At 38.7% G+C, this 26,149-nt stretch overlaps 1 protein-coding gene across 1 annotated transcript in view; it reads left to right on the forward strand.

Moving 5' to 3' along the window:
• Positions 1-23,482, forward strand: part of LOC133978514 (MAM domain-containing glycosylphosphatidylinositol anchor protein 1) — a 175,894-nt gene extending 152,412 nt beyond the window's left edge. Inside the window, exons 14-18 of the mRNA XM_062416775.1 lie at positions 1,565-1,717; positions 1,993-2,154; positions 7,766-7,896; positions 17,747-17,864; positions 23,394-23,482. Coding sequence (XP_062272759.1) covers positions 1,565-1,717; positions 1,993-2,154; positions 7,766-7,896; positions 17,747-17,864; positions 23,394-23,479 — 650 coding nt within the window. The 3' untranslated portion in view covers positions 23,480-23,482. The remainder of the gene's footprint in view (positions 1-1,564; positions 1,718-1,992; positions 2,155-7,765; positions 7,897-17,746; positions 17,865-23,393) is intronic.
• Positions 23,483-26,149: the final 2,667 nt, after the last annotated feature.

The raw sequence follows: 26,149 nt of genomic DNA on the forward strand, positions 1-26,149 counted from the left end.
CATCTGAGGAGAATAATACATTTTTATTCAAAAAGTGTCAACAACTATTTGAGACAGATGGGAAATGTAGACCTATACATTTTAATGTATTGCATGCACAACACAAAACGCCTTCTAAACTGTGCGAATGAGTCTCTGTGGTCATATTCTTAAAGGATTCATTCTTTTTAAGACAATTTAAGATAAACATGTTTCCTGCAATAATCAATGCATCGACATTCTTAAAGCATTCTCAAACATATAGCTTCTTCGCTGTGGGCCAAATTAATGGATGAGTTGGTAAACCTGTTTACCCTTGGCTCAGTTTCTACACTTTTCTGCTTTTCACTCAGAAAAAACAAATAAATAAATAATTAAGCACCTCTGGCTACAGCATCCTTTTAGCTCAAACTTGCAGAGTATGCCTGTAATTGGGTCAGATCAAGATTGGATCATGTTCTCACCACAAACCTCTCCAGAATTAGTGTGCAATTGGACCAAGACCATTACAGGTTGTGCCCTGGACTTTTCTTCCTGTGTTAATGACCAATGAGTGGAGTGGACATTCTCAAGTAATTATTATGATGTGTTTAGGTTTGCTTGATTTTTTTTTCTCTGTGTGAAAAACAAAACTATCAGACAAACAAAAAGCTAAACCTAGGCTTGCCAACTTATCCACTTATTTAGACCAGAGCAACCCAACTACAGCACAGGTATGAAAACACCCCTGGTTCTCTGTATGTTTTCTTTTGGGTTTGCACCTGAGTACGATTGCCCAAACGAAACATACAAAGGGGAAAAAACAAGCCAGACAGCGATTCAACCAGACTGAACAATGCAGGTTAGAAAATACCCTCAGACTTGACATGTTTGCTGGGTTACTCACAGATGCTTCTTAATAAGAAATAACAAGACCTTCCATACACCTCTCATCTCATACTTAACTATACTTTTACAGCCAGCTGAAAGTGTCTCCCTGTTAGAGAGAAGACAAAGCTCCTTACACAGAAGATTCTTCTTCAGCCATTATTTTATCTAATTTATTATATTTAGTAGTAGTAGTATATGTTTCTTCTTGCCTGAAAGGTATCAAACAGGTTTAGTAGGTCAACTGTTCTGTGCTGCACTGTTTCTCTTTTATATACCCAGGCTATATACCTTGTTTTGACTGATATCTCACATATTCAAATGATAAATGTTTTGACCTTTGAGTTTTTCAATTATGTCTTCCATTCATTTACAGCTTCTTTTTCTTTCTTTTTTTTTTTTTTTAAATCTGTCCAAATCATACTGTAACTGCCTTTAAACTTTTCAGGATTTCAGGATATTCATAACATGCAAAATCCCCTTTAAGTTTCACATTGCAGTATATAGACTGCCTCCTACATTGTGCATATCACTTAGTCAGTAATTGCCTGGCTGTCAGATCTTCACATTTCAACTGTATATTGCAGAGATTATGGATGAACAATGTGGATGAAAAAAAAAGGTATATCGTGTCACCTGTAATGTCCCTTGCCTGACATATCACTGATCTAATGTGTTTTTCTTTCTTGTTTTTTCCACATATACACTCTTGCTTCAGACCATGTGTGTGGTTTTGAGGATGAACGGATCTGTGGTTTCTCACAAGATCGGAGTGATGTCTTTGACTGGACAAGACAGAATCACCTCACCCAGAATCCCAAGCGATCTGCCAATACTGGCCCGGAGACTGACCGCAGTGGAACTAAAGAGGGTGAGGAAACAGGGGAATTTTTTTAATAGACAGGTTTAGTTCTGCGTATACAGTCTTAAACGTGCAGTGATCAAACTGTATAGGCTACGTCACCATGTGAAAATAATTGATAAAATGAAAATAGAGTACCTGGCTACCTACTTTACCTGGCCTTACAACCATATATTTTGTCATTACTTTCTGCCTTTCTTTTACTTCAGTCAGCTCAAACATGCTTTTAACTTTTTGTTACCTTTGACAGTCAAGACATAAGAATGTTGTCCTGTCGGTTTTAGGCTACTACATGTACATCGAAGCATCGAGGCCACGTGTTCAGGGGGACAAGGCTCGTCTGCTGTCCCCTCTTTTTAATGTGTCCTCAGTCAGGGGCCCCAAGGGTTCTGGTAGAGTCCCATACTGCGTCTCCTTCTACTACCACATGAAGGGCAAACACATTGGTGAGTATCGTAGAACGCTCATAAACATACATTGTCTTCTACCACTAAAAAATTATCCATAGAAACATATTGGCACACGTGGACATACAGTAGAGAGTATGATGACACTCGGTTCTGTTGGGGTACTCGTATCTCTGGGCCTCTGTCAAAAGTTGAACTCTGTGCTTGGCCCTCGTTTGTAGAGCTTGTCAGATGCAACATTGTGGGTGTGTGTCGGTGTTCGTGGGGGGAGGTGTTCTGTTCAAAAGTTCTGTTGGTATGTTTCTGCTTGTGCCTCAGAGCGTGTGTGCTAGGTGGTTGAAGGGGCCACTGGGTGTGTGATTTATGGCAGTGGCAAGACACAATCAGTCATTTGGGGGAGCTGTTCATCATAATATGCTCTGACACACAGCTAGAATGCATACATCTTGTAGCCTACACACCTGCACACCCACCGACGCACACACGCACGCACACACACGCACGCACACACACACACACACACACACACACAAACACACACACACACATACACGCGCACACATATATAGCCAGACATGCAAAAACATGCACATGGAAGCACACACATACACAATGTTGATTTATGTATCTATAGCAAAGCATACAGGCTTCACTGTAATATTTGTCTGACCTCCCCTCTCTCCTATGGATGTTGTAGGGTATAGAAGGGCACAATATTTGGGCATGTGTTTGTACCCAGGCGTGGCTATGTAGTAAGTCAATCATATTGTCTTGTTGCAAGTTAAGATATAATAATCACGTGTTCACTTTCACCTTTCTTTTGTCTGAATCTTTTGGCTGAATCTTTGTCCAGGATTTGTTTCCCTTTCTCTTATGTTTCACTACATTCACACATTCCTCACAGTTGATTACAGCACTGATTAGAGTGTGAAATGCGCAATCAGCATTTGGCAATAAATCAGACACATTACAATGTTGAGTGTAACCATCTTACCCATAGCCAAGTAGTGGCACTATTTAGTGAGACTATGACACTCTCATAGATTTTGCACAGAACTATAACTAGTCCTATTTTAGACTGCATGGCTTTCTTCCAGTGGCTTTCACCAACCACCATATAAAACTGTCAAAAGACATTTTCAAGCAAAGTAGCTTAGGCAAGCCAACAGGACTCTGCCCAACCAGAAAAAGACAACAGAATACCAAAATAAACTCCTAAGACCTGCGTATTTAGCTAAAGTGGAGGTGCTAGACTGAGCTAGAGCTAAACATTGAGTGTATAACAGTTTTTATGCCCTCTAGTGGTAAACAATTTAATAATATTTAATAATCTAAATATATGATTATTTAACCTTTTATAGACAACCAGCAAAGTGAGCTTATTTTGTACTCCTGATCAATAGTCTCTATCTGCATATGCAATTATAAAGCACTTTATAACCAATCTTTACTGTATCCTGTAGGACTTACTTGAACCCTCTCCATTTTTTTGCTGTTAGTTGAAAACTCCTGTAGTTGTTTCCCAGCAAAGCAATGAGACAAGACAATGCAACATCAGTCACACAGCACTTGCTTACGATTAGTACAATCTGTTACTAGTTACGCCCAGCCCTGCTACAAGCCTTCCCTCAATTTACTCTGTTGTTCTCCCAGTCTCTTCCAATCTGTTGTCGCTTTAATTGTCTTACCTTGGCAGAGCTCACACTCCTGCCAGGGAGACACAGTGTGACTCTTGATGACGAAAGAGACAAGATGGGGATAAGACAGAGGGGGTCAGTGAGAGGAGAGATTAGATGAGAAGAGTGAGGGGAGGGAGAGGAGGAGGGTCGGCATGTGTTGAAAGAAAAAAAAAAAACAAAGAGGGTAAATGAAGAGAGTGAGGGAGAGCAAAGAGGATTGGAGAGAGACAAACTGACACAAATGAAACGTGACAAGAAAGGAAGGGTGAGCAAACAAGTATGAGGAGGCACAGAAGTGTGTTAAAAAAAAGAAAAAAGGCCAGAACAGACAGCTGCAGGAGTGGCCATCATCTTGTTAATGTTCTGAGTAAATGAGAGGATGCAAGAGGTAGTTCTTTATGCTGAAGTGCTGTAACCAGTGTTAATGCACTCAATTGTATAGGGTGAGTTTTAAAAGGTTTTTTTTAGAAATGCTGCTCTTTCACACCCCACATATACTCTATGTTGTCTGTTTTTTTAGTCCTCAACTTATTTGATTATAAAACAGAAAAGTGTATTTTATGGATCTTGCACAATGAGGAAAGTTGAATGCCCTAAGACTAGTTTGGATTTAAGGTTTAAAATGAGCCAGCACAGCAAATAAAGACCTTCCCCCCATGTGATGAGTTTTGTTATTCACCTTAATGTGTTTCTCTTTGGGCTAGCTGGCAGCAACAATAAACAACATTTAATTAGTTTTGTTTGGCATTGGGTAGTATTTTAGACTGGCTCAGGTCTGCAGAGTGCTACTGGCAAATGTATTTAGAATCAGTGGATTATTTGGCTTCAGAGTGACAACGGACAAATTAAAGTTTTAGGTTATTTAAATGTGCTACTTCTTGCATATTGTTTTGGATTATACTCTTATTTATTAAGACTTTTTTTTAAAGTTACTGATTACTCTTGAATGAGTCTCAAGCTGACAAGTTCACTGGGTTAACACGGCATTTACAGACTGCATTGGTGTAATTCATACCTAATAGAAAGTGTTATCTTTGTTTTAAGTGGTACATATTTTTATAAATTTATTATAATATTTTAGGTTTAGATTATCATTTTGTGGGAAACACAATCAGCTTGTTGTCTAGTAAGGTTTGATCAAAAAAATTAATAAAAGAAAAGAAAAAAAGCTTTAGTTAAGCCTAGATTTGTCCCTTTTCTTATTCTCCTGAATTGGTTATGTTCTCCAAACTCAGAGGGACCAGAAGCAGAGACAAACAGAAGTACCATATGTAAAATGAGAAGGGGGGCAGAAGGAGGAGAGAATCAATGTGGGCACACTCCTAATTATTAAAAGAGAAACATTGAAACTCATCTGAGCACAAGCAGTGTGTTTGTGTGGCTGTGCTGTCTTCCCCACTCATGGTTCTGCACACAAGTAGCCCTGATAGAGCTGTGCCTTCTCTTCTGCCTCACTGACACTGTCACCAAAACACTCTGCTTTACCTCAGTCCAATCAATAGACTGCTTATCAGAGTCCTCTTCAGTCTGCCATGTGTGTGTGTGAGAGGAGGAGAGAGAGGTGATGGTTGGTGAGTGCGGAAGGAGACAATGAGGCTGATATATGTGGAGGTAGAATGAAAGAGTGAGCTGAGAAGGTGAAAACTGGCTACACCATAATAAGCCAATGTTTCTTTTCATTATAGAACATATCCTTTTAAATATCAGGTGATGAACAGTTGCTTGTGGCTTTCAAATGTGGCCATCCCAGCTTTAGTATAATTTTTACCAGGAGCATGGTGCTGTTTATATCTGCATGGAACATAATCCAAACTTTAAAGAACCATGCAGAATGATTTTGCAATTTAAGAAATTGTTTGATATTTTTGGAAAATGCTTATTTGCTTTCTTACCGAAAGTTAGATGAGGAGAGCGATACCAATCATACATTACATCAGTCCATTCAACATGAAGCTGGAGCCAGCAGCTGGTTAGCTTAGCTCAGTTTAAACAATGAAAGAACGGGGAAATGGCAAGACAGGGTCTATCCAAAGGCTACAAAATCTGCCTATCAGCACCTCTAAAGTTCACCATTTCATTTGGCTAATCTGTAGAAAAAGCGTAAAAAGAGCAAGTTGTGGTTTTACAGAGGGATATGTGCAATACTATGTCTTGTCCAGGTGCTTCTAATTCATGGAAGCACCGTGGGTTGCTAGTTAACCTCACAGCACAGACAAGCTGCTTTCAGTATTTATGCTAAGCTTGGCTGGTTTCATGCAGCTTAATTTTGAATTGACAGATGTGTTATTGTTTTTTTTAAAGTGAATAAGCATATTTCCAAAAATGTCAAACAATTCTCTTTAGATTTAATGTGCACCTGAAATGCACATTAGTTTTGAGTTTTGAGTAATCAGATCAATTTAGATTCTAGCACATTTTTGGGATTGGTTATGTTTAGTTTCAGTCATGTTCCATTAAACCTATAAGCATGTGCATGTGTGGAAACTGAGACTGTCAAATCTTTTATTTGAGGATTATACGGCCAAGGTTTATTTACCATTGTACTTATTATCAGAGATCAGAGTGATGACTGGAATGACAGGTTGCTTTCCCTTGCCTCCTCCTCTGTATCACACACAGAAACGCACAGTGTCATTTAGCTTCCCTGTTTACCCCTGTAAATAGCACACTTGCCCTTGTCACACCTCTCCTAATTACTGACAGCCTGCTGCTTATTTTAAGATTGTGGAATATTAGCTCAACTATTCACATACATGCATGATAGTGATAAACATTTGTGCACATATGTAAGCATAAATGTACTTGCAAACTTACGCTGTATCTACACAGCATATACACACAGTGTATATGCAGTATTTAGGATGCCATCGTGCCCCCTGCTTGCGTATTTGTTTAAGAGACTGGTGGTTGGTTAATGTTCCAATTAGGAGCTGGCTGAGGATCGTTAAGAAGATGAATGATTCTCTCACACATTCAAGACCTGAGAGAGAGGCAGAGAGAGACTATTTTGATCAGTTATCCATGGTTCAGATAGTGTAATTTTCTTGTTAGCCATTTTTACAGGACTTAGGAAAACAGAGTTTATATTCTATGTCCACATATTGTATGTTGTAAATGTTTTTATGACATAAACCAAACATCAAATGGCTATGATATTAAAGTAACTAAAGTACTGAACAAAGGTCAAATAACCAACACATTTTTTCTTTCTTTTCTAGCCAATTCCTTCGTTTTCCTTTCACCTTCACTTCTATCTGACTTTCTCTCTGCCTCCCTCCTTACTGCTGTTCACTGCCATGTCAGAGTGAAATAAAACTTTCACACGTTTTAATTTTCATTCACATACAGTATAGGTTCGCCCTATGGTTCATATAGTATCCAATGCATTTCTTTCCACTTCTTCTATGTATAAATTAGGTAATCCTTTAGCACATGGTTTACCCATAGAAATAAGGGCAGTTTGAAGTATGTGATGCTCAAACACAAGTCTGGCAGTGTGATTCTCTTGATTTTGTGGAGAAAAGCCTTTCAGATAGCTGCTAGATATTTTGTGATTTTGTGAGTCAGAGCGGAGCTTGCTCCTTGCAGTTATTTTAGGGTAAAAGTGATGTAATCAATTACCTTGTTTCTTTAAACAATCAGTTACATTTTTGTTTGTCTATAAAACACATTACATTTGTTATATTACATTTTTGTTTGTGTGTAAAATAGTGACTTAACTTAATGTGGTTGATAAAATGGTTTACACACATTTTAATTGTTAGGCCAATTATGTTTTATTCATATGAATATGTTGGTGTTGGTTGTTACAATGTCTAATTGTGTGTGTGTGTGTGTGTGTGTGTGTGTGTGTGTGTGTGTGTGTGTGTGTGTGTGTGTGTGTGTGTGTGTGTGTGTGTGTGTGTGTGTGTGTGTGTGTGTGTGTGTGTGTGTGTGTGTGTGTGTGTGTGTGTGTGTGTGCTTTTTCACAGGCATTCTTAATGTACTTCTAAGAGTGAGAAGCATTGCCTCTGTGGACTCGGTGGTGTGGTCAAAGTCTGGTCATCAGGGCCCAGACTGGAAGAAAGCATTCTTTGACATCAGCCCCAGTGGACCCTTCCAGGTAAGGGCTTCTCTCCCCAACATAGGCAATTAGAAAAAGATCAGTAACACAGCAGTTAAGACATTGCACAGCTTGTAATGTTTTAGGAAAACTAGTGTTCAAAGAACATACATACACCAGACCAGATGATGTAACCAAATAGCTTGTGTTTCTTGGAGACAGTACTGACCATCTGGCTGCCCCTGTACCCTTACACTAAGCAGCAGAGATGTGTTGAATGCAGAAGCAAAACCTGACCTAAAGCTATGACCTGGTCATCTGATAACAGCCAAACATGTGGTCTGCTCTGAACTAGTTGCATGATGTTGAAAGAACACGACCTCTGAATTCAAATCAGCTCCTAGTGCTCACCCCTTGAGGGTTCATTTCTGCCGTGAACAGCATTGTCAGGTCTGCTTTGGTGTGCCCCAAGAATGAAAAATGAATTATGTCCTTTTTATTTTCACTGTATTTCTTTTTTTGTGTCTTCTGTCTAATCTCTGAAAGATTTCCTCTACTGCAGAGCTCCTCACTTCTGCATTGTTCCCAAGAGGAAGGCCTCCACCGCAGCCTCGATAGAATGGGGATTTTAAACTCTGGCGGCTGTTAGGAATCAAGGGAATTGGGCCTCAAACTCTGCTTCGAATTTGATGAATTTTTCACGAGAAATTCTCTGCAGTGATACATTGAAGCACCAAAGAAGTCATAGTATTTAGACTTTTGAGCTCCTAGAAGCATTGTTACCTCTCATATACACTTTAATAGAGTTAACACTTTTCCAAAATCTCTTATATTTTCCTTGCAGGAGAAATAATATCAGCAACTATTAAAAAAGGCTATGGTGGCAAGGTTTTGTCAAAGTATTTTAAAGAAACTAGAACATAAGCTCAAACTCTCTGTTGGCAAGCATCTGCCCTGTTAGTACCCCTGCCAGAACCTGGGTTTTGTAGTTATACACAGTCTCAGTTACAGTTACTGCTGGAATCAATATAGTATATTATTATAGTTGGATATATATAGTTATTTATCAAGCCACAACAGTTTGTGCAAAAAGTAGTACTAATGAAGGCATTGAAAAATATGCTAACTATAAATTAACCCCAAGCTTTTATATGAGAAACTGGTGAGCTTTTTCACATTTATTAAGTAAACGTGGGTATAGCATTTTGACATTTTAGTACTGAGGGGAGTATTGATAAATGAGGGCCTTTGAGTGAACATTCAGCTCATTTTCTGCTGAATGTCAGCAGCAAGTCTATCCACACAGTAACCAGAGGATTATTCCCTTCATCAAGAATGTGCTGATCTCAGGGTAGAGAACAAGGTTTCACACTGATTTGAAAGATCCAAATAGCACGCACATGTACCTACCCACTGTCATGACCTCTAAATAGAAAATAAAATAACATTTGAAGTTAGTGATGCACAGCTCAGCTTTGGTTCAGTATCAATGCAGATACTAATTATTCAAAATTTGGCACTTCTGGAATCAGCCAGATGTGACCAATATTACAAAAAAAAAAGTCCATATAAATGCAAAAATGCTAATTTACAGATTGTCATATTTGATTAGCTGGTTTATCATAATACTATGTGAACTATGTCTAAAACTCTGAGCAGGATACTAGCTTGAGCTTTACAATAATGTTGCTTTGTGTTAGTTCATCTTAAGTTTAAGTTTACTGGTCACACACAGTCAATAGGGAGACATAACAGAAGACGTGTCTGTGTTTGAGCACTGTCTGTTGACACATCATTGAGGTCCCTTCGGCTCTCTGGCAGCTGCGCTTGCAGTTAGCTCTTCCCTGTTGGGATGTGGCCGAGTAAACTAGATGACTCAGTCCTCCTTTCCAACTGGACACTACGCTCCATCTCTCTCTCATTTTTCCAGTATTTCTCACTCACTGCGTGTCTGTGTGTGTGGATGTGTGTCTAGCTCAGTAAGTTCACAACCCAGCAGAGAGAAAAAGCAGCGAGGGCAAAAAATGATGACGGATTATTTTGCGTGCCTCTATCCTCTTGTGTATGTTTTTGGATCTCTCTCTTTTTCTGTTATTATTTTTTCTTATCTATTTCTCTCTGCTTATCTTTCTCTCTGGCCCTGTGCTGGGACAGGCAGACCAGTTAGGTCGATTTTTGCCCTGGTCTCCTTCACACCTCCATGTCTCAAGGCTGATTACTAATGGCTCTAAAATCAACAGACTCAGGATAGAAGATCTTCAATAGTCCAACTGTTCATACACCCACTGACACACGCACATTCTCTCTCTCATATATATCTACTACTACTTACACTGTGTTATAAATACATGCACACATACAGACCAACTCTTTTTTAAACACAACAACAGTCTCCTAGCCCCTCCAGCAATTAGCTATGACAGGTCAATTAACAGGCTTATTTATGAGCAAGGGATGCCTGCTAGTTGTGTTGTAATGATTCCAGATACTCTCTGTACGTGCATGGGGGAAATTGAATCCATGATGAATGTGGGCTGAAGGCCTTAGCTGGGAGCTGCATTTGCTCTTCATTAACTATGCCTCTGCAACACCATGTTTCTTTCACCATTAAAGGGAAAATTAAGTCTGAAGCAGTAGACTGTATGTTTTAGGGCTCCTCTGTGAGGTTGAATAGTATCAGGACTTTATTGTACTTGCATGTTAACAAGTCTTTTAGACAAAAGTTTTAAATTCATACAGTGTATACAGCCTGGCTCATTTGTTCCTCTATATATGTGATTGACCTATTGTCATCTCTTGTTCTCTTTGACTCATCCTTGTTTGTTCAGTATGGCAGAGAAAGCAAAAAGGTTGGTCATGTGGCATCTACTTTTCAGATTATACCATTCATTTGCTCATACCTCAGACAGATGTAACAACTAAGTTCAGGTCGGATGAGTTAAAGTGATTCTTTTCAGCTGTTTTAGAGATACACATCAATATATTATGTGTTTGTTGTAAAATAGAAAAAATTGCTGTTGGTGTTACAAGATGTGCTGTGCCAGGAGGGGCATACACCAGAGAGAGAGCCTTGTCCTTTCCACACTGTGTCTATGCAGTGTTAAAGCAGTCAGCTTAATTGGTCCAGACACCAAAATCTGCTGGTAATGAATAGGAATTATACAGTAAAGAAGGAAATAGCAAGGAGAACCGTGTATATGCGAGCAGAGCAAAGTAGGAGGTGTTGTAGAGACAGAAAGCAGGTACCTGAACAAGGAAGAATGATGTTTGTCAGTGGATGTTTGTATTATCAATAAAGCAATTAATGCATCTTAAATATTCATTGCATTGAGACTCTGGCAATGTAGGTAAGGCAGGACTGATGAATGAGAAAATATGCATGTGCGCATATGTGCATTTTTCATTTGTGCATGCCTTTACTGTACTGCATGTTGGTTCACTTCATCAACAGGGTGTGTGCCCTCACTTTATGCTCACATTTTTGAGCGCATGCATTTGTCCAATCAATCACAAATTTGTGTTGTGCATGTTTAGATATTACCACTCCATCAATTAATGTAGTGGTTGTCAGTCATGAGTGTGCAGGTTATCACAAGATCTCTCATTGGGTAAACATGCTGATTAGAGAAATCAGCTGAAGTTAGCTCACAGATTTGACTTCCATGCCCTAAAACTCTAACCACAAGCAATCAACCAATCTGTATGATCTTATTGAAAATACATAAAGATTGTGTTAGTTGTTTGTATGTTTCTATGTTGAAAGGTTACATCAGACTGATTAATAGCAGTGCCGACCTGACTAATAAGCTTATCATTAATTCAGGTTTATCACCAATAACAGGTTACTTTTTTACATTAGCAAGAAAATAAATGAAATGTACTTTTCTGTTTGGTTTAGCATGGTTGCTTGTACTGTCATTCAATTGAAAACACTTTTTTAAACATTTACAATAACTTAATCTGGCATCTCGGTTCTTCCATTTTCTCGGACTATCTAACACACAGACACACACGCACACAAACCTCTGCCGTGTTACAAATGTAGTTGTTAAATAATGTATCAGCCTTGATCCCAGCACCAGCCAGAGAAGGGGAGCTGATAAACATACTTTGATACTCTCCCTCTCTTCTCCTTATTATTTTACTCCTTTCTTACTCCTTTTTGATATGTACAAAACTTCGAGAGTCTGATTAAATTAAATGAGAAGGGTAAACCCCATTTCTCTCGCAACCCCAAACCTGTCTGTCGAGTTTTTTTTTTCAGCAGCTTGTTCTCCCTTCTCTCCTTAAGCTCTCACCGCCTCTCCTACCACCACCCTCTCTCATTCTCTCCCCCTCTGTCTCTCTCTGTCTCTGGGGACTTCTGGTTTTGTTACAATCAATAATAATGATTGAGCGGCCTGCTGTTGACAATGGGAATTATCTGACACAATTGGTGTTATTGTGTTCTGGTGTTTGGTTTCGTTTCTACAAGTTAAATTAGCAAAGGATATCATGTTCATTTTGCCAATTGCTATGGCTCGCTGCATCTACAACTCTTCATAGTCATGTGCATGGCTGTTGACCAGGGATTGTGTTTTGGCTGCTGGGAGACTGAGGATATGGTTGGGCATTGCTGTGTTTTTATAAATGTGTGATGCAAGAACTGGCAACCTATGGCAACTAAATGGTATCCAAACAGTGTCCATGCTATCCAGTGTCCAAACAGTATCCAGTACTACAGTGCAGTGCTTTTAAATCATACACAGAATAGTATTGCAACATAATACAGACACATAGCCCACTGACATACAGTAGTATTGCACTGCCATAAAGTTGTGGAACATGAGTGATTTAAATAGAGGCCAAAATATCTAGTCTTTCTGTCTTTACTTGAGCGTAGCTGTATTTCAAATAAGCACTGCCTCCTTCACTTCCTGTAAAGCAACTCAGTATTTTTTGCATTATACCCTTCTTGTCTGGTTAATACCCATGTAGCTCAAATTCTGCACCTCCAGTTTGTACAGCAGGCTTTCTATTAAAAGTACATGTCAAAGCATAATCTGAAATTACTGTTAGGACATCATGTTTATTTGTTTGTTTGTTGTTGTTTTTTTAAATTGACACCTTATGCTGTTTTCACAAACTTAATAGTGGTTAACATATTGAGTCAATTGACATTAACCTGTACAAAATGAATGCCCCTTTAGGTTTTAGTTTTAGCCTCTCCATGCTCTGTCACTGTCTCTTTTTGCTGTATCAGTCACTTTTACTGTAATTTGCCTGGGGTTGAATATTACATGTATTGTAGAGTACACTAATGGCTACGCCTGTTGTGTTGCTGTTAAATGTTGACTCTTTTTCTCTACATCGAAGACACCATTAACCTAAATTCTCAAGAAAAACAAACAGCGAGTAACCTTGTCGTGTCCATTATCTGTTATCTCAAATTTCCCTTCTGAACAACAATCACATGATTTTCTAATTCAGTCGAACTCCTGCAGGATTTGTGTTTTGAAGTAAATGTTATTTGGTTCCACAGAGTGCAGGAGTGACTGCATATTGATGCTTGTTTCGTTTCTGCTTCATGTTGCGTTCATGTCCGTGGAGAGAACAAACTTTCTAGTCCTGTGCACAGCTCACTGACTGCGTACACCGAAGGGCTTTGAGGTGCTGCCACTCGTCTCTGCAGATCCCCTCTCTTTGTGCTCCGTCCAACAAAAGTAATGATGTATTTGAGAACGGCTTTCCCTTCTGCCTCTCTGAAACAAGAGCTGTAGCCCAGCCAATGGCTTGCATTAATACAAGGCTTTTATTGTAAACAGTGGTAGAGCCAACCGATAAGGAGGAATTACAATTTAAATTGTTTACTGCCCGTGGCCATGATAACTGCATACTGTGTGTGTATATTCAAGTTGTAAATTCATGAAATGTGAATTGCCACTTTATGAACCTCCCTGCTCTTGATTTGTGTTCTTTGCTTCTTTGGGAAAAACTGAACATTCTCGTATGAGCTACTCATACACATTGAAAAAATGGGTTTCCACTATTACATTGTCAATCAGTATATCTGTGTCAATACTGTAGCTCTTGCTTAATGTTTTAATTGTTCCATCTGTCTCAATCCTACAAGCTTGCCAATCACTTTCCTGTCTACGAACTATAATGTAGTCAGTATCCATTTTACAAGAAAAATGATTGGCCTTGATACTCGTTGTTCATTGAGAACAATTTATAAAGCAGAAATTACACATACACTCATAAAATCAATGGAGTTTAAAAAAAAGAGGTTACATGTTGTGGTAGATTATTTGTGTCACTACTCGCTCCTCTGTGGATTACCCAGAGGCCATCTGTGTTCCTCGCAGTGTTTGGTACCTGGGGGGCTTGTTGGAAACCAGGCCAACCCACATTTGTGTGTGTGTGTGTGTCTCTGTGTCTCTCTCTCTCTCTCTCTCTCTCTCTCTCTCTCTCTCTCTCTCTCTCTCTCTCTCTCTCTCTCTCTCTCTCTCTCTCTCTCTCTCTCTCTCTCTCTCTCTCTCTCTCTCTCTCTCTCTCTCTCTCTCTCTCTCTCTCTCTCTCTCTCTCTCTCTCTCTCTCTCTCTCTCTCTCTCTCTCTCTCTCTCTCTCTCACTCACGGTTGTGTCCCCTCTGGTATGTGGACAGCACATCAATGGGAACATTAAAGGTTACAAGGCTCGACAAAACGACACATTCACAACTCCAACCTGACACTTTACTGTGCACCGTTTGATCCTGCCGTCACACACACAAGCTGTCTATTTCACTCAGTCTCCCTTACACACACACACACACACACACACACACACACACACTACGCACTTTTATGACAAGAGCTGAGAGTTGAGAGAATTTTTATAAATCATTTTTTAAACTAGATTTTGTCATCTAACTTCCCCAACAGTGTTATGTTTTTCTTTTTGAGTAATCAGTTACTGGGAAATGTCAAAGTTAAATATCAGGCACATTAGATACAACACCAACCTTTTGTTGCCCATGACCCCATATTTATATCCCAAAACCTCATAACCCCACCAATAAGATTACTATGTGAATTTTAGATAGTGATCTTCTTTTAAGAGCACAGATGAATTGTACAGAACTAATAACATATTGCAACCATCACAATATATTTCATTTTAATCAAATTACCAATAGTCATTATCAGTCTTGCATCACAACTTATCTAATACCATCACCACTTGAAATGTTGAGAAATGTGCGCGCTGCTGGGATGGTTGAGTAAGAGGCACAGTTGGCCCAGGCGACTCACACTTCAGCTTGATCTGTCAGCAGTGAACATTAAGTGAAAGGGCACAGGCTTGTTTTCCTGCATCTTTCCAGAAAAATAAACACATATAATCATTATTTTGCCACACTGAATGGCAGGATATTGCATTGCTTTGTGTAGTGCCAGTCAGTTTAATATCTCTGAGGAAATTATTATGCCCAGTGTGATTGTGTTGTTATGTGGCTTAAAGGAGATGGTTATTTGTGCTTTTGTTCCCGGTGTTTGTGTGTCAAGGCCAGTGTTATTCTCTGGGCTTCCTACTCCCAATTATTTTTCTCATTGTCTCTAATTATACAACAATCTGGTGTCTTTGCTTCGACTTTTTAATGCATCCATGCTTGCAGGTGTACAGACGCAGGCGTGTGTAGCTCTGATGTCAGCATATGTGTGTTTGTGTGCGTGTGTGTGTATGTTTAGTTGGCTGTGAGGATGCTGTAGTAGGGTGCTGGACTGGTTCTATTACCAAACAGAATTTTACATAGCGGATAGGACCAGAGGACAAAAGTCCATAAATAAAACAAAATGTTAACCAAAGCCACACAGTGACGAAACAGTTTCTTACCATTCATAAATTAGATGACCATGGCCTTTTGACCAATTAGCCTCTTCTCTCTACTGCCCCTTTATTTCCCTTGCAGCTACCCTCTGCTTAACCTTTTGTACAAATGAGCCAACCAGCTATAAGCATCCAGCCTATGATTCTGCGCTTATTTTCTTCCTCCCTTCACCGCCCAATCAGTTCAAGGTTTACCTAATTATTTTATTTATTCATTCAAAGAAGATTTCTCATTCAGGGACTAAATTAGAAAGCAAGTGGGGAAGAGATGGTACGGCTCTTGTGTTTCCCTCCCCTTCGCGAATATAATTGAATGGTCTCTCTATTTGGAGAGGATATACAGAGAGAGAAAAATAAGAAAAATTGTTTTGGCTGTGTTGTGGCTTGTCTTGTGAAGGTTGGAGGTGCTGAAGAAGAGTCATGCCCTGCAGTGTGTGCTCATGCACTGGGCAGTGTGGAAGAAGTCAAATAGGCATCAGTTGACTTAGGCTAAGAAAGGAAAGAAAAAAATATTCAGTAACTCTCGAGTAAAAAAACAATGTATCTAAGAAGCTGAACAAACTACATTAAGAGAGTTATACATTTCCATTGGCTTTCTTTATTCACCTCTAACCTGGCTTTTTATGATTACACTACAGAGGTGAACCAGAGAAATTACCCCACACGCACACAGTAATGCCTTGTCAATGGCAATGAATAGTTTATTGGTAGCTGTTTGATACTTCAAATTGACATTGCTGTTAGGCACTAACAGCCCAGCACTCACAGTGTCTCGGCAGTGAGAGATGGTTACCATGGTGTTTGCTTCTCCATTCTCCACCTTTCATTTACTCAGAACATATAAGGTGTCAGATCAGGCTTTTCTCCTCGATGGGTGAGAGCTAGGTTAATTGAACCCACTCTTGCTCTGGCTTGATATAGTATTTGAGCACAAATTGAAGACAGGTCTGTTCTGCCTGTTTCCTGGGCTAAATACTCTGTTAAAGACTCTGCTAATACTCTACCACAGTACATTGGTGTTAACAGATGGAGTTTGTTAAGTGAGTGCACTCATGCATATCAGCCACCCTTCCATGCATGCACCTGCTCACGCTATCATTAATCTGTATGTATACAGACATGGTATACTGGCAGTTTTTTTCCCATTCCTGTTACAACTGCACATCTCTCTCCTGTCTATTGGAATAACTTGATTGTTAACCTTGCGTTTATTGAAGGATAGGGGAATGGTATATGTAGAAGCCCATCCATCAGTCGGTGCATGGACTGTATTTATGTAGACACCATTTAACATATCAAATAGGCCATTATTACTGTAGGATTGAAAATCAGACATGATTAAACAGCAAGTAGCCTACCTTGACTATCACATTGAAAATGTAACATTATAAAGCACCAAAGTCTGCAGTTAAAGCTGATAACTTAAGTTGTGAAAGTCGCTTTTGTTGTAATTTCGGAGCAACAAAGTTTCCTTGTTTGTTTGCTTTTCTTCCCCATATATTCCAGACAGAATATGCTTGGGTTTTGATTAGCTGGGTGCGATGGGCTTTTGGTGCCTTAGCACACCACAGTAATTACACTGTCAGTCAAAACCAGATGGCTGGTGGCTAAAATGGGGAAGTAGCCTGGAAGTTTTCAGATCACTCTCCTCTTTTGTTGTTGTGTGGTTCACATATAATTAAGGGACAATAATGTAACTTCTTAGTACTTCATACTGAATGGTACTACTACCTGTACTTTGATTTCTGTGCTCTTTGTTTTAGTGTATGATGTCTTTTAAAATGCAGTGCCTCTGAATTAATTTATTGGACCTGTTTGGGATCGTATATTTCAGCTGAAATGAAATACATTTCATCATCATACCTCTTTTTATTTAGATTATTATTTACAATTCTAACAGTATTATTAATTGCTGTAAGAATTGCATTCAGACAAAAATCCTCATTGGTATAAGTGAAGCTTGTATGAGTATGTCTTTTTTTGACTTAACATAATAGACAGTACTGTATGAAGGATACTCATCTAGCATGTATTTGTCTCTCTCTGTCTCTTCCCCAAAACAGATTGTGTTTGAAGGAATTCGAGGTCCGAGTTTCGAGGGGGATATTGCCATTGACGACGTGTCCATCACTACAGGGAAATGCAAGCAGGAGAACACTGTAGCCAGCGCAGGTAAGACAGGTAAGATAGAATGTGACTTTTTGGAGTGGAGAGATGATCATAAACCCAGAGAGAAAGACAAACAGCTTGTGTTAATCACTGTTGTGCCTTTCTTTGCCTGGGTGTGTAAAGGCAATTTCAGAGAAACTGAAATGAAGGCAATATAATCATTTTTAGTCATGTTTGTTTTCAACAGAAATACCAATAAAGCATGTGCTAAGAAGCTGAACAGAGCAGAATTAAACAGAGTTGAACTGAATTGATTTCTATTGAAAATAAATGAATTAAGGGCAGCAGAGAAGGGAATTAGAGACAGAACTTTCAGAGAAAGAGAACGCAATATCTACTTTAGTGTTTGAGAGGTGTGAAATATGGTGCATAGAAAAAGTATTGTCAGTGTGGAGGCTGTATGGAGACAAGTGGACACCACAGAGCACCGGCATGTAGTCGAGTTGGAAGATTCAGCTTCATTTGTGGTCTTTCCTCTGTCTCTATCTTCTTACTTAATCTCATATTCCCCTCTATCTTTTCATCCTCTAACTTTCCCTGCTGCCTTCTACACAGCCACCTTCATTAAATCTGGTCTCTTTTCCTCTCACCTTCTGTTCTCCATTAGCGATCTACCCTTCATTATCTGTACACTGCTCTTCATCTTTAAAAGCCCTTGTTATTTACCCTTTAGTTAGAAAGAGAGAAAAGATTGCTAAGATAGTCTTTGTACTGATAATGATTTAGAGGAAACGTGCATGGGTGAAGCAGACAGCTACAGTATATCCGCACAGTTAGAGAAAGAGAGAGACACCTCTATCCAACAACGCTGAGGCATCACCCCACCAGGACTGTTCTCACTCCATAAACTGACCACATTTCTCCAAACCTTTCATGCCAACAGGCTAGACAAATCAAACCAATCTACCTGTCTATGAATAGAATACCAGAATACAATTTTGCTACTTATAAATATTTTCTGTGAGGGCCATTTTACCTTAACGGTGGAACCAGAAATAAAATGCAGTGAGTTGAAGGGAATAAAGTCATGTTATCTTGCGGACAGAGAAATTCCCATAGCTTAAGGGTGGGGCTTCGGAGAAGAGACACAGGGAGAAACAGAGAAAAGGTCAAAGAAAGAGAGTGACTTAAAGTATGTGTGGGTGGGTGTGTCTGTGTGTGCGGAGGGAGAAAGGGAAAGAGACAGGGAGAGAAATGTGTTCAAAGGCTAGAAGAAGAAAGATAATACAAAGCTAAAAATGTGCTATAGTAAGAGCATACAAAGACACACACAGGGACATACACACCATAAAATTCTCGTAAGAGCATTTTTTGCATTCTTTCTCAACAGTACTACAGAAGCTAATTGGCCATCATTTTATTGCGCACTGCCATCATTGTTAGGAAAAATGGGGATAATCAGCAACAGTAACTAAATAACAATCAAACATGTAGGTCACTAATCCAATGCTGGTTTTTTAAATATTATTCAACCATTTTGTTCGACTTATGACTTCATGGTATTGTCACATTTTTCCTAATAATGGAATCGCTTTTACAGAAATCTCGTCATTTACAGTTTTACTTAGTTGCTTTGGCATGGTTGTTGAATGAAAATTATGATTTTCAAAACACTGGAATTCTGAAATGATTTTCTCATAACAGCATTTATACTTTTTGCTACTTGCAGGACAAGTGGAGTTTTGTGCTTCACAGCATAGCATTGTGTAGTGACTGATCTCCATGTTCTGAACTGCAACAGTGTTACAGAAAATAAGCTTAAGCAATTAAGGAAAGGAAAAAAAACATTTAAAAAAAATAAAAAATTGTCCATGACATAATTTGTCAATGGATTTGAAGTATTTTTTTGTGACCAATTTTATTATAATAAGCTGGCCAGTATGCAGTGAGAATTACGCAACCTTTGGTAAAAACCTACACAACCTTGTTCACATTTTATTGTCAAAACCTATTGCAAGCAAAATGTTAGAGCCATGGAAACAAAAGAAAACAGGAAAAATGAGAGAGTGAATTATTAAAAACCTGCTTTTAAATCCTCAAACCTCAGTGTGAGATGCCTGCATATGTGTGAGTGTGTGTTTGGATGTGCGCGATCTTGCACATATGTGCATGCGAAAACACTGGCGGATGCAGTAAATAATGGATGAAGGTGTAAACAGGAAGAGGAAAGCTCTTGAGCTCTCTGAGTTTGCGTGTGTGCGTGTGCATGTTTGCCCCACAGCTTTTATGCAGGCAAAGACATACAGCGCAGACAGATGGGTAATTATCAAGCAGGCGACTGATGAAGCTTTGTCACTGTACCACCATGGAGTTGGTAAAGTAAAATGAAAATTAGAGAAGAATTACCCTCACTTCATGTTTGTCAGATATGATAAATTTAAAAGGAATACCACTTATAGGAATATGTAAACTCACTGACAACATACCACCTATTATGCTTGCAGTAACACAATATGCACAGGATGTCACATAGTGTATGTCTTATGAGAATATCTATATAATGTGATTATATGAGTCTAGACTAAAGTTCTTGGGCAAGGCTTTCTGTATCAAGTATAGATGTTTACAGTTGTTGCCACAAAATGATAGATAGATAGATAGATAGATAGATAGATAGATAGATAGATAGATAGATAGATAGATAGATAGATAGATAGATAGATAGATAGATAGATAGATAGATAGATAGATAGATAGATAGATAGATTTTGAAAGCACAAGTATAAAGCAGTACATAACGTCAACTGCAGCTTTGATCATCAAATAAATCATAGGTGTGTGCGTGCGTGCGTGCGTGCGTGCGTGCGTGCTTGCCTGCGTGCGTGCTTGGGTGCGTGTGTGTTTGTGAAAGAGAGAGAGAACGAGATTTGTCTGAGCCAGAGTCGACTGTTGCTCCCTGCATCTCATAGGATGCGGAGGGAGAAAAAGTGAGCCTCAGAGCATCACCCAGCTAATACATCACTCACACATACACATACACACACTGCATACATTAAATGTGCATGCAAGCACCTATAAGTGTATGTATATACACAAATGTAGTACATTCTCACACAAGCATGCAGCGATATTCTACATTAGGTTAAGTATATTTAACAGGGGACTGTTATCCTACAGTCCTCCACAAAACAAAGCTGATTTCCTCTGACAAGTTTGGTGCAACTCCACCTACATAAATCACAGAGCTACACCTGGCTCAGATGTGTGTGTGTTTGCAGGAGAAGAGGTGGTGGAACCTGTGCTTGTATGTACTATCTTAGTGTTTGGCTTATCTTCTCTTTTTTTTCTTTCCTTATTTCTTCAATTTTTTCCATCATCATCTCATTTTCAGAAATGAAAACTTTCAAAGTAGATCTAACAATAGTGCACTTTGAACTCTGAAACTGGTTAATCTTTTTTTATGTAAACATAAGTAAGAGTAACTGATCTTGCATCCCTCAAAGTGGAGTAGCTAGTTTGCTGGCTGCTAAAAATCACCTAGCTACAGTTCAGTCAGCAAAATGAATGTCAATGATTAGTAATAATAACTCTGCTTTTGTCTTACTCTGCCTGAAATCAAAGATATATATTTTGAAAAATTAATGAGAATTGTAAGTGGTAAATCCAACACAATTTTTAATTTTACATGTCTAAATATGTTGTGAGATAAGAGGAGATTTTTCTTTTCTTTTTTATGTAATGGCCCATTTGACTGTATTAAGACTATAGAATGGTGTATTGTGTTGTGAGTTGTAAAACTGTTTCGGACGGAGTTGCCTCATTATCTAATTAATCCAATGATTTACCTGGTGATTAGAACATTTAGCCACAGGGACTGTGATTAAGTCAGAGATGGCTGTGCACTGTCTGGACACTGAAATACGTCAATCCACACACACACTCACACACAATGCACCGCAATTGTCCGTAGTAATGCATTATCTTTCTAACTCCATTTTAATACCAAGGCAGACACAAAGATGTTTGGACCTGTATCACTGCCACACAATTTCTGAAATCAACTTTTCTGAGACCCTGTTGAGGAAAAGAGGGAGAACAGGGACAGGATGGGATAAAAACAGACAGAAACAGAGGAAATGAGAAAGACAGAGAGACAGATGTAAAATGTCATATTCCACTTCAATTGGATGCCTGCAAACTATACTATATACAGTATTTGTGTATGTGCTCTTATGTTCATGTCTGCCATGCGTGGATCAAAGCTTTATTATAAATATTGATTTACTGCCTGGAGGTTGGCCCCTTGATATGAAATCATATTGATCTCTTTAACACAATACCTGCTTTTTAATTATGAAACTGTCTTTGAGCACCTTGAATTTGTAATTTGTTGCTGAATTTGCGTTGTTCTGCATACAAATGAAAGAGAGTAATAATGCATGTATCTGAGAGGAGAGAATAAATGTCTGTTAGGGTAGTTTTAACATAAAAGAAAATAAATAGGAAAACTTCCAAATGTTATAAGACGATTGTTATAAATAATTAAATCGTATCAAGATCTGTGTATAAACAACAATAACAGTCCATCACAAATTGGTGATGATGACATCAGTAGTAACTTCTTTTTCTCATTAAAGTCTCAAAGCTGTCATGACAATATGTAGGATATCAATGGTGATTCCCTCTTTTTCGCCTCTGTGTTTACTCATCCACCCCCTCACCCATTGCTCTATCTTTCTCCTCCTGTCTCCATTCAACCAGCTTCTCTGTTTTCTCCATGTGAAATGATAAAATACTAGGTTTTCTTTTCAACAAGCCCACCCTTCTTCTTTCACTGTAGGTAACGTGGTTTGATATTGTTCAAAAGATTCTTGTTGTTGCACAGAATAACGCTCTAAACTCGCTTTTCACTGCACGTGCCTCTACACTCAGCCTCAGGCTTAAAGGTAGCCTCAGGCCAAAGAGATAAATATATACATGATCGGTTATCTACTTAGCCTGTGGTTAATATCAAGGTTTGCCCGTTCTTTATAAAAATGCAGCTTAAAAGGGACAAAACTGAATACCAGAAGAAAGAATTAATTTTGATGAGTCATATGTGAAATTGTTCATTATGAAGCTATTGCTAAAATAAAAAAATAAAATGTACAACTACATGAAATGTGCACATTATTATTTTTAATTTGAAAGGGGTCCAATGAAATGTGTCTGAGCTGTTTGTTTATCCTGGAATTAATTTTGAACATTGACATTCACACAGCACATGAGAAATTCAATGTCAGCCGAGGATCAACGCTTTTCCTTTAGGCTAAGAAGAATAAATTATAAGTAAAAATGTATAGACCTGTGATTACTACATCATAGAAAGACCTCATGATTTCTCAACATTGCTCTAATTATAGGACTGTATTACATAACCACAACTGGTGGAGAGTGAGTAATCTTAGTTTAGACAAGGACATGTGTTCATTGAAGCTTTACTGTAAAACCTCATGAAGACATGAATCACAGCATTAATGAATAGCAAAATATTTTCAAAATATTTTATAAATGTTTGAACTAATATGACATCTCTGTTCTCTATTGTTATTGTTTCCATAGTTTTGATCGGTGGATCACATTCACTCCCATTGGCCAGCTGGCTGACCTTTGGCCTCTCCTGTTTCCTGTCGCTGCTCTACAGATGATGAGCACTTGCCACAGCACTGCCAACTGTCTGCGCTGCCAGACACTGCCCTGACTCACGCTCTTATACTTCTCTCTCTACCCTTCTCCCTGTCTTCTGCTCTACTTACATGTCTTCTTACCTGTCTGTCCCTATCCACTCATGATCTTTCTATCTTTCATGCATCCATTTTATCTGTCTTGCTTAGATAAAAAGTAACACAAAGTCTGGTTTCTCCTCCTTCGCTTTCTTTAAACACTCCCTCCAGACGTGCATTGTAACCAATTGACACACATACTGTATTTAGGGTGAACATAATATTTCACATTTTCTCCTTTGTCAATCTATTAATCTGGTTCCATGTCAATTCCATGTCAGCGTGTCACTTGTCACCTTTTCCTCTTATTCATCAACCTTCTTCGTCCATGCGTGCACCCTATCATGTATCTCTACTCCCCCGAACCACAATCCTCGACAGCCCACTCCCCAGACACAGCAAAGTGTCGGACACTCTACCAAAGATGACAAAGGACCTGAGGGAATTAAATGAGGGAAAAGGGATTCCAGGAAGAAAGTGAAAGAGAGCAAGAAAGTGGGAAAAAACCCTCTTTTTCACAGAGACTGTCTCCCTTTCCGTCCCAACCTTGGGGACCATGGGAGCTACTGAATGACAAAGAGACAGACAGAAAAAAAACTGATGAATGAATGAATGAATGAATGAATAAACAAATTAATGGTGAAGAAAGGACACATAAGAAACAGAGGATAAAGAAGAAGCTACTCCTAGTAGCCTCTCTGCTTGCCCTCTGCTTGACACAAGAGATGAACCTCAGTGCGGATTATACGTGTACATTTATCTATATATATACTAAATATAACAAAGTTTAAACTAAAATACAACTAGGACAGTGGAGGACTTTACAAAGTGAAATTAAAGAAGCACAACGTTTATACAACCTCTGCTGTTCCTTTGGGTTTTATTCTACTTATTATGTAATGTTGCAGTTTGTCAGACCAACTCAATGTTTTTGATATTTTACTTGTTTTGTTTTCTTTATGGCATTATAAGGGTCAAGGGCAATGGGTAATAAAGTATTATATTAATATTTATGAGACAAAGAGAAGATGATTCGTGATCCAAAACCTGAATTGAGCACATGGAGGGCTGTGGAAGGATGACCCAAGCCACCTGGATAGAAATCTTAACTTTTCAAACATACTTTCTGAACACACACATACACACACACACACACACACACTCACACGCTCACACGCACACACACACACGCACTCAGTTTTCCTTGCCAACGTCACAGTCAGCCCCTCGGCTCACCCTCTGTCTCAAAAACATGCCTCATCTTTGAATGACACAGAAGGAAATCCATGAAAGATGCACCTTTCACATGTCTGCTCCCTTGCCGTGAACTTCCCATCACTGGACAGCATGACACAGATGTCTGGAGTTATCCACCGCTACAGAATAGCTGGACATGCCTTTAATGAGTATGAAGAGAAAAAGGTGGTGTGGTATGGGAGGCAGGAAAGGGCCTAGGGTGAGTTCAGTTGGACATATGATCAGTTGGCGCTTTTATTGAATGTCATGTATGAATTTTCTATACACTAATGAGTGAAAGATGGAGAAGACTATCAGTATCTGGCGAATGTGCAGTGTGGATTGCATATCATATTCTCTGTCATTGTTTAATTAACATTGAATGTCTGTAGTGCGAACAATTTTCATAATCACATAGATATGATTGTTAGTTAAGCAATACTCATATCTATAGATCTATGTACAATAGTTTATGATTGCATTTAAGATAGCCTTCAATCTGCAGGAAAAAAAACATCTCATCTAAAACACATTAAAATGGATACTTCTCTCATTATTTATCAGTAATGATTTATAATTATATGTGAATTCATCATCTGTCTATCCATTAATTGCAGCTGTTACCATTTCAGTTGTCGTGCTGCAACATGCTTCAGCTTATCTCAAGAAACTCCATATTCAGCGCTCACTCTGCTCCACCAACTGATCTGCTTCATTACAAGTACATTACTGTAGGTGTGTAACAGTCTTTTCCAGTACCTTATGTAATTCTGTCTGTTTATGTCACATCATGTTAATTTGATCATTGTACTTGTTTTCTGTTTTTCCTATTTTTTTGTTTTATATTTGTATTTACTTTAAGCTGATGCTGACTATTATGTCCTCATTATACTATATCATTGCCAGCTTTCAGTTCCCACAAAGTCTTTAGGGCATGTTGGACAAATCTGTGAAATGCCACAGAAAGTAGTGTACTATGAGAACAAATTAAACAAGCAACATAAGCAAACTCTCAAGGTTAAAAAAAATGCTTCCTGTATCTACGTTTTATTGCTCTCATCCTTCATTTACTTTGGTCTGATGAGTGCACTTGACAGCAGGTTATCCTGGTCCTGAATGAAACTAAACATTATAGAAGACATTTGACTGACGTGCTCTCTTGTAAATGTAGCTTCTTTATTCTGCAGTCACATACTGTACTGTAAGCTAAACTTATAGATTTGTCAACTTGTAATAATGTCCTCAAAGTGACCCAGTAAATTCCCCAAAACACAAGGCAGTGCTTTTAGGCATTCATCGCGCTAACATCAATTCCCCCTATTATCAGCATTTATCAAAATCATAGCAGAAGACTGAGGC

The sequence above is a fragment of the Scomber scombrus genome, chromosome 1 (genome assembly GCF_963691925.1).
Source record: "Scomber scombrus chromosome 1, fScoSco1.1, whole genome shotgun sequence".
Lineage (NCBI taxonomy): Eukaryota > Metazoa > Chordata > Actinopteri > Scombriformes > Scombridae > Scomber > Scomber scombrus.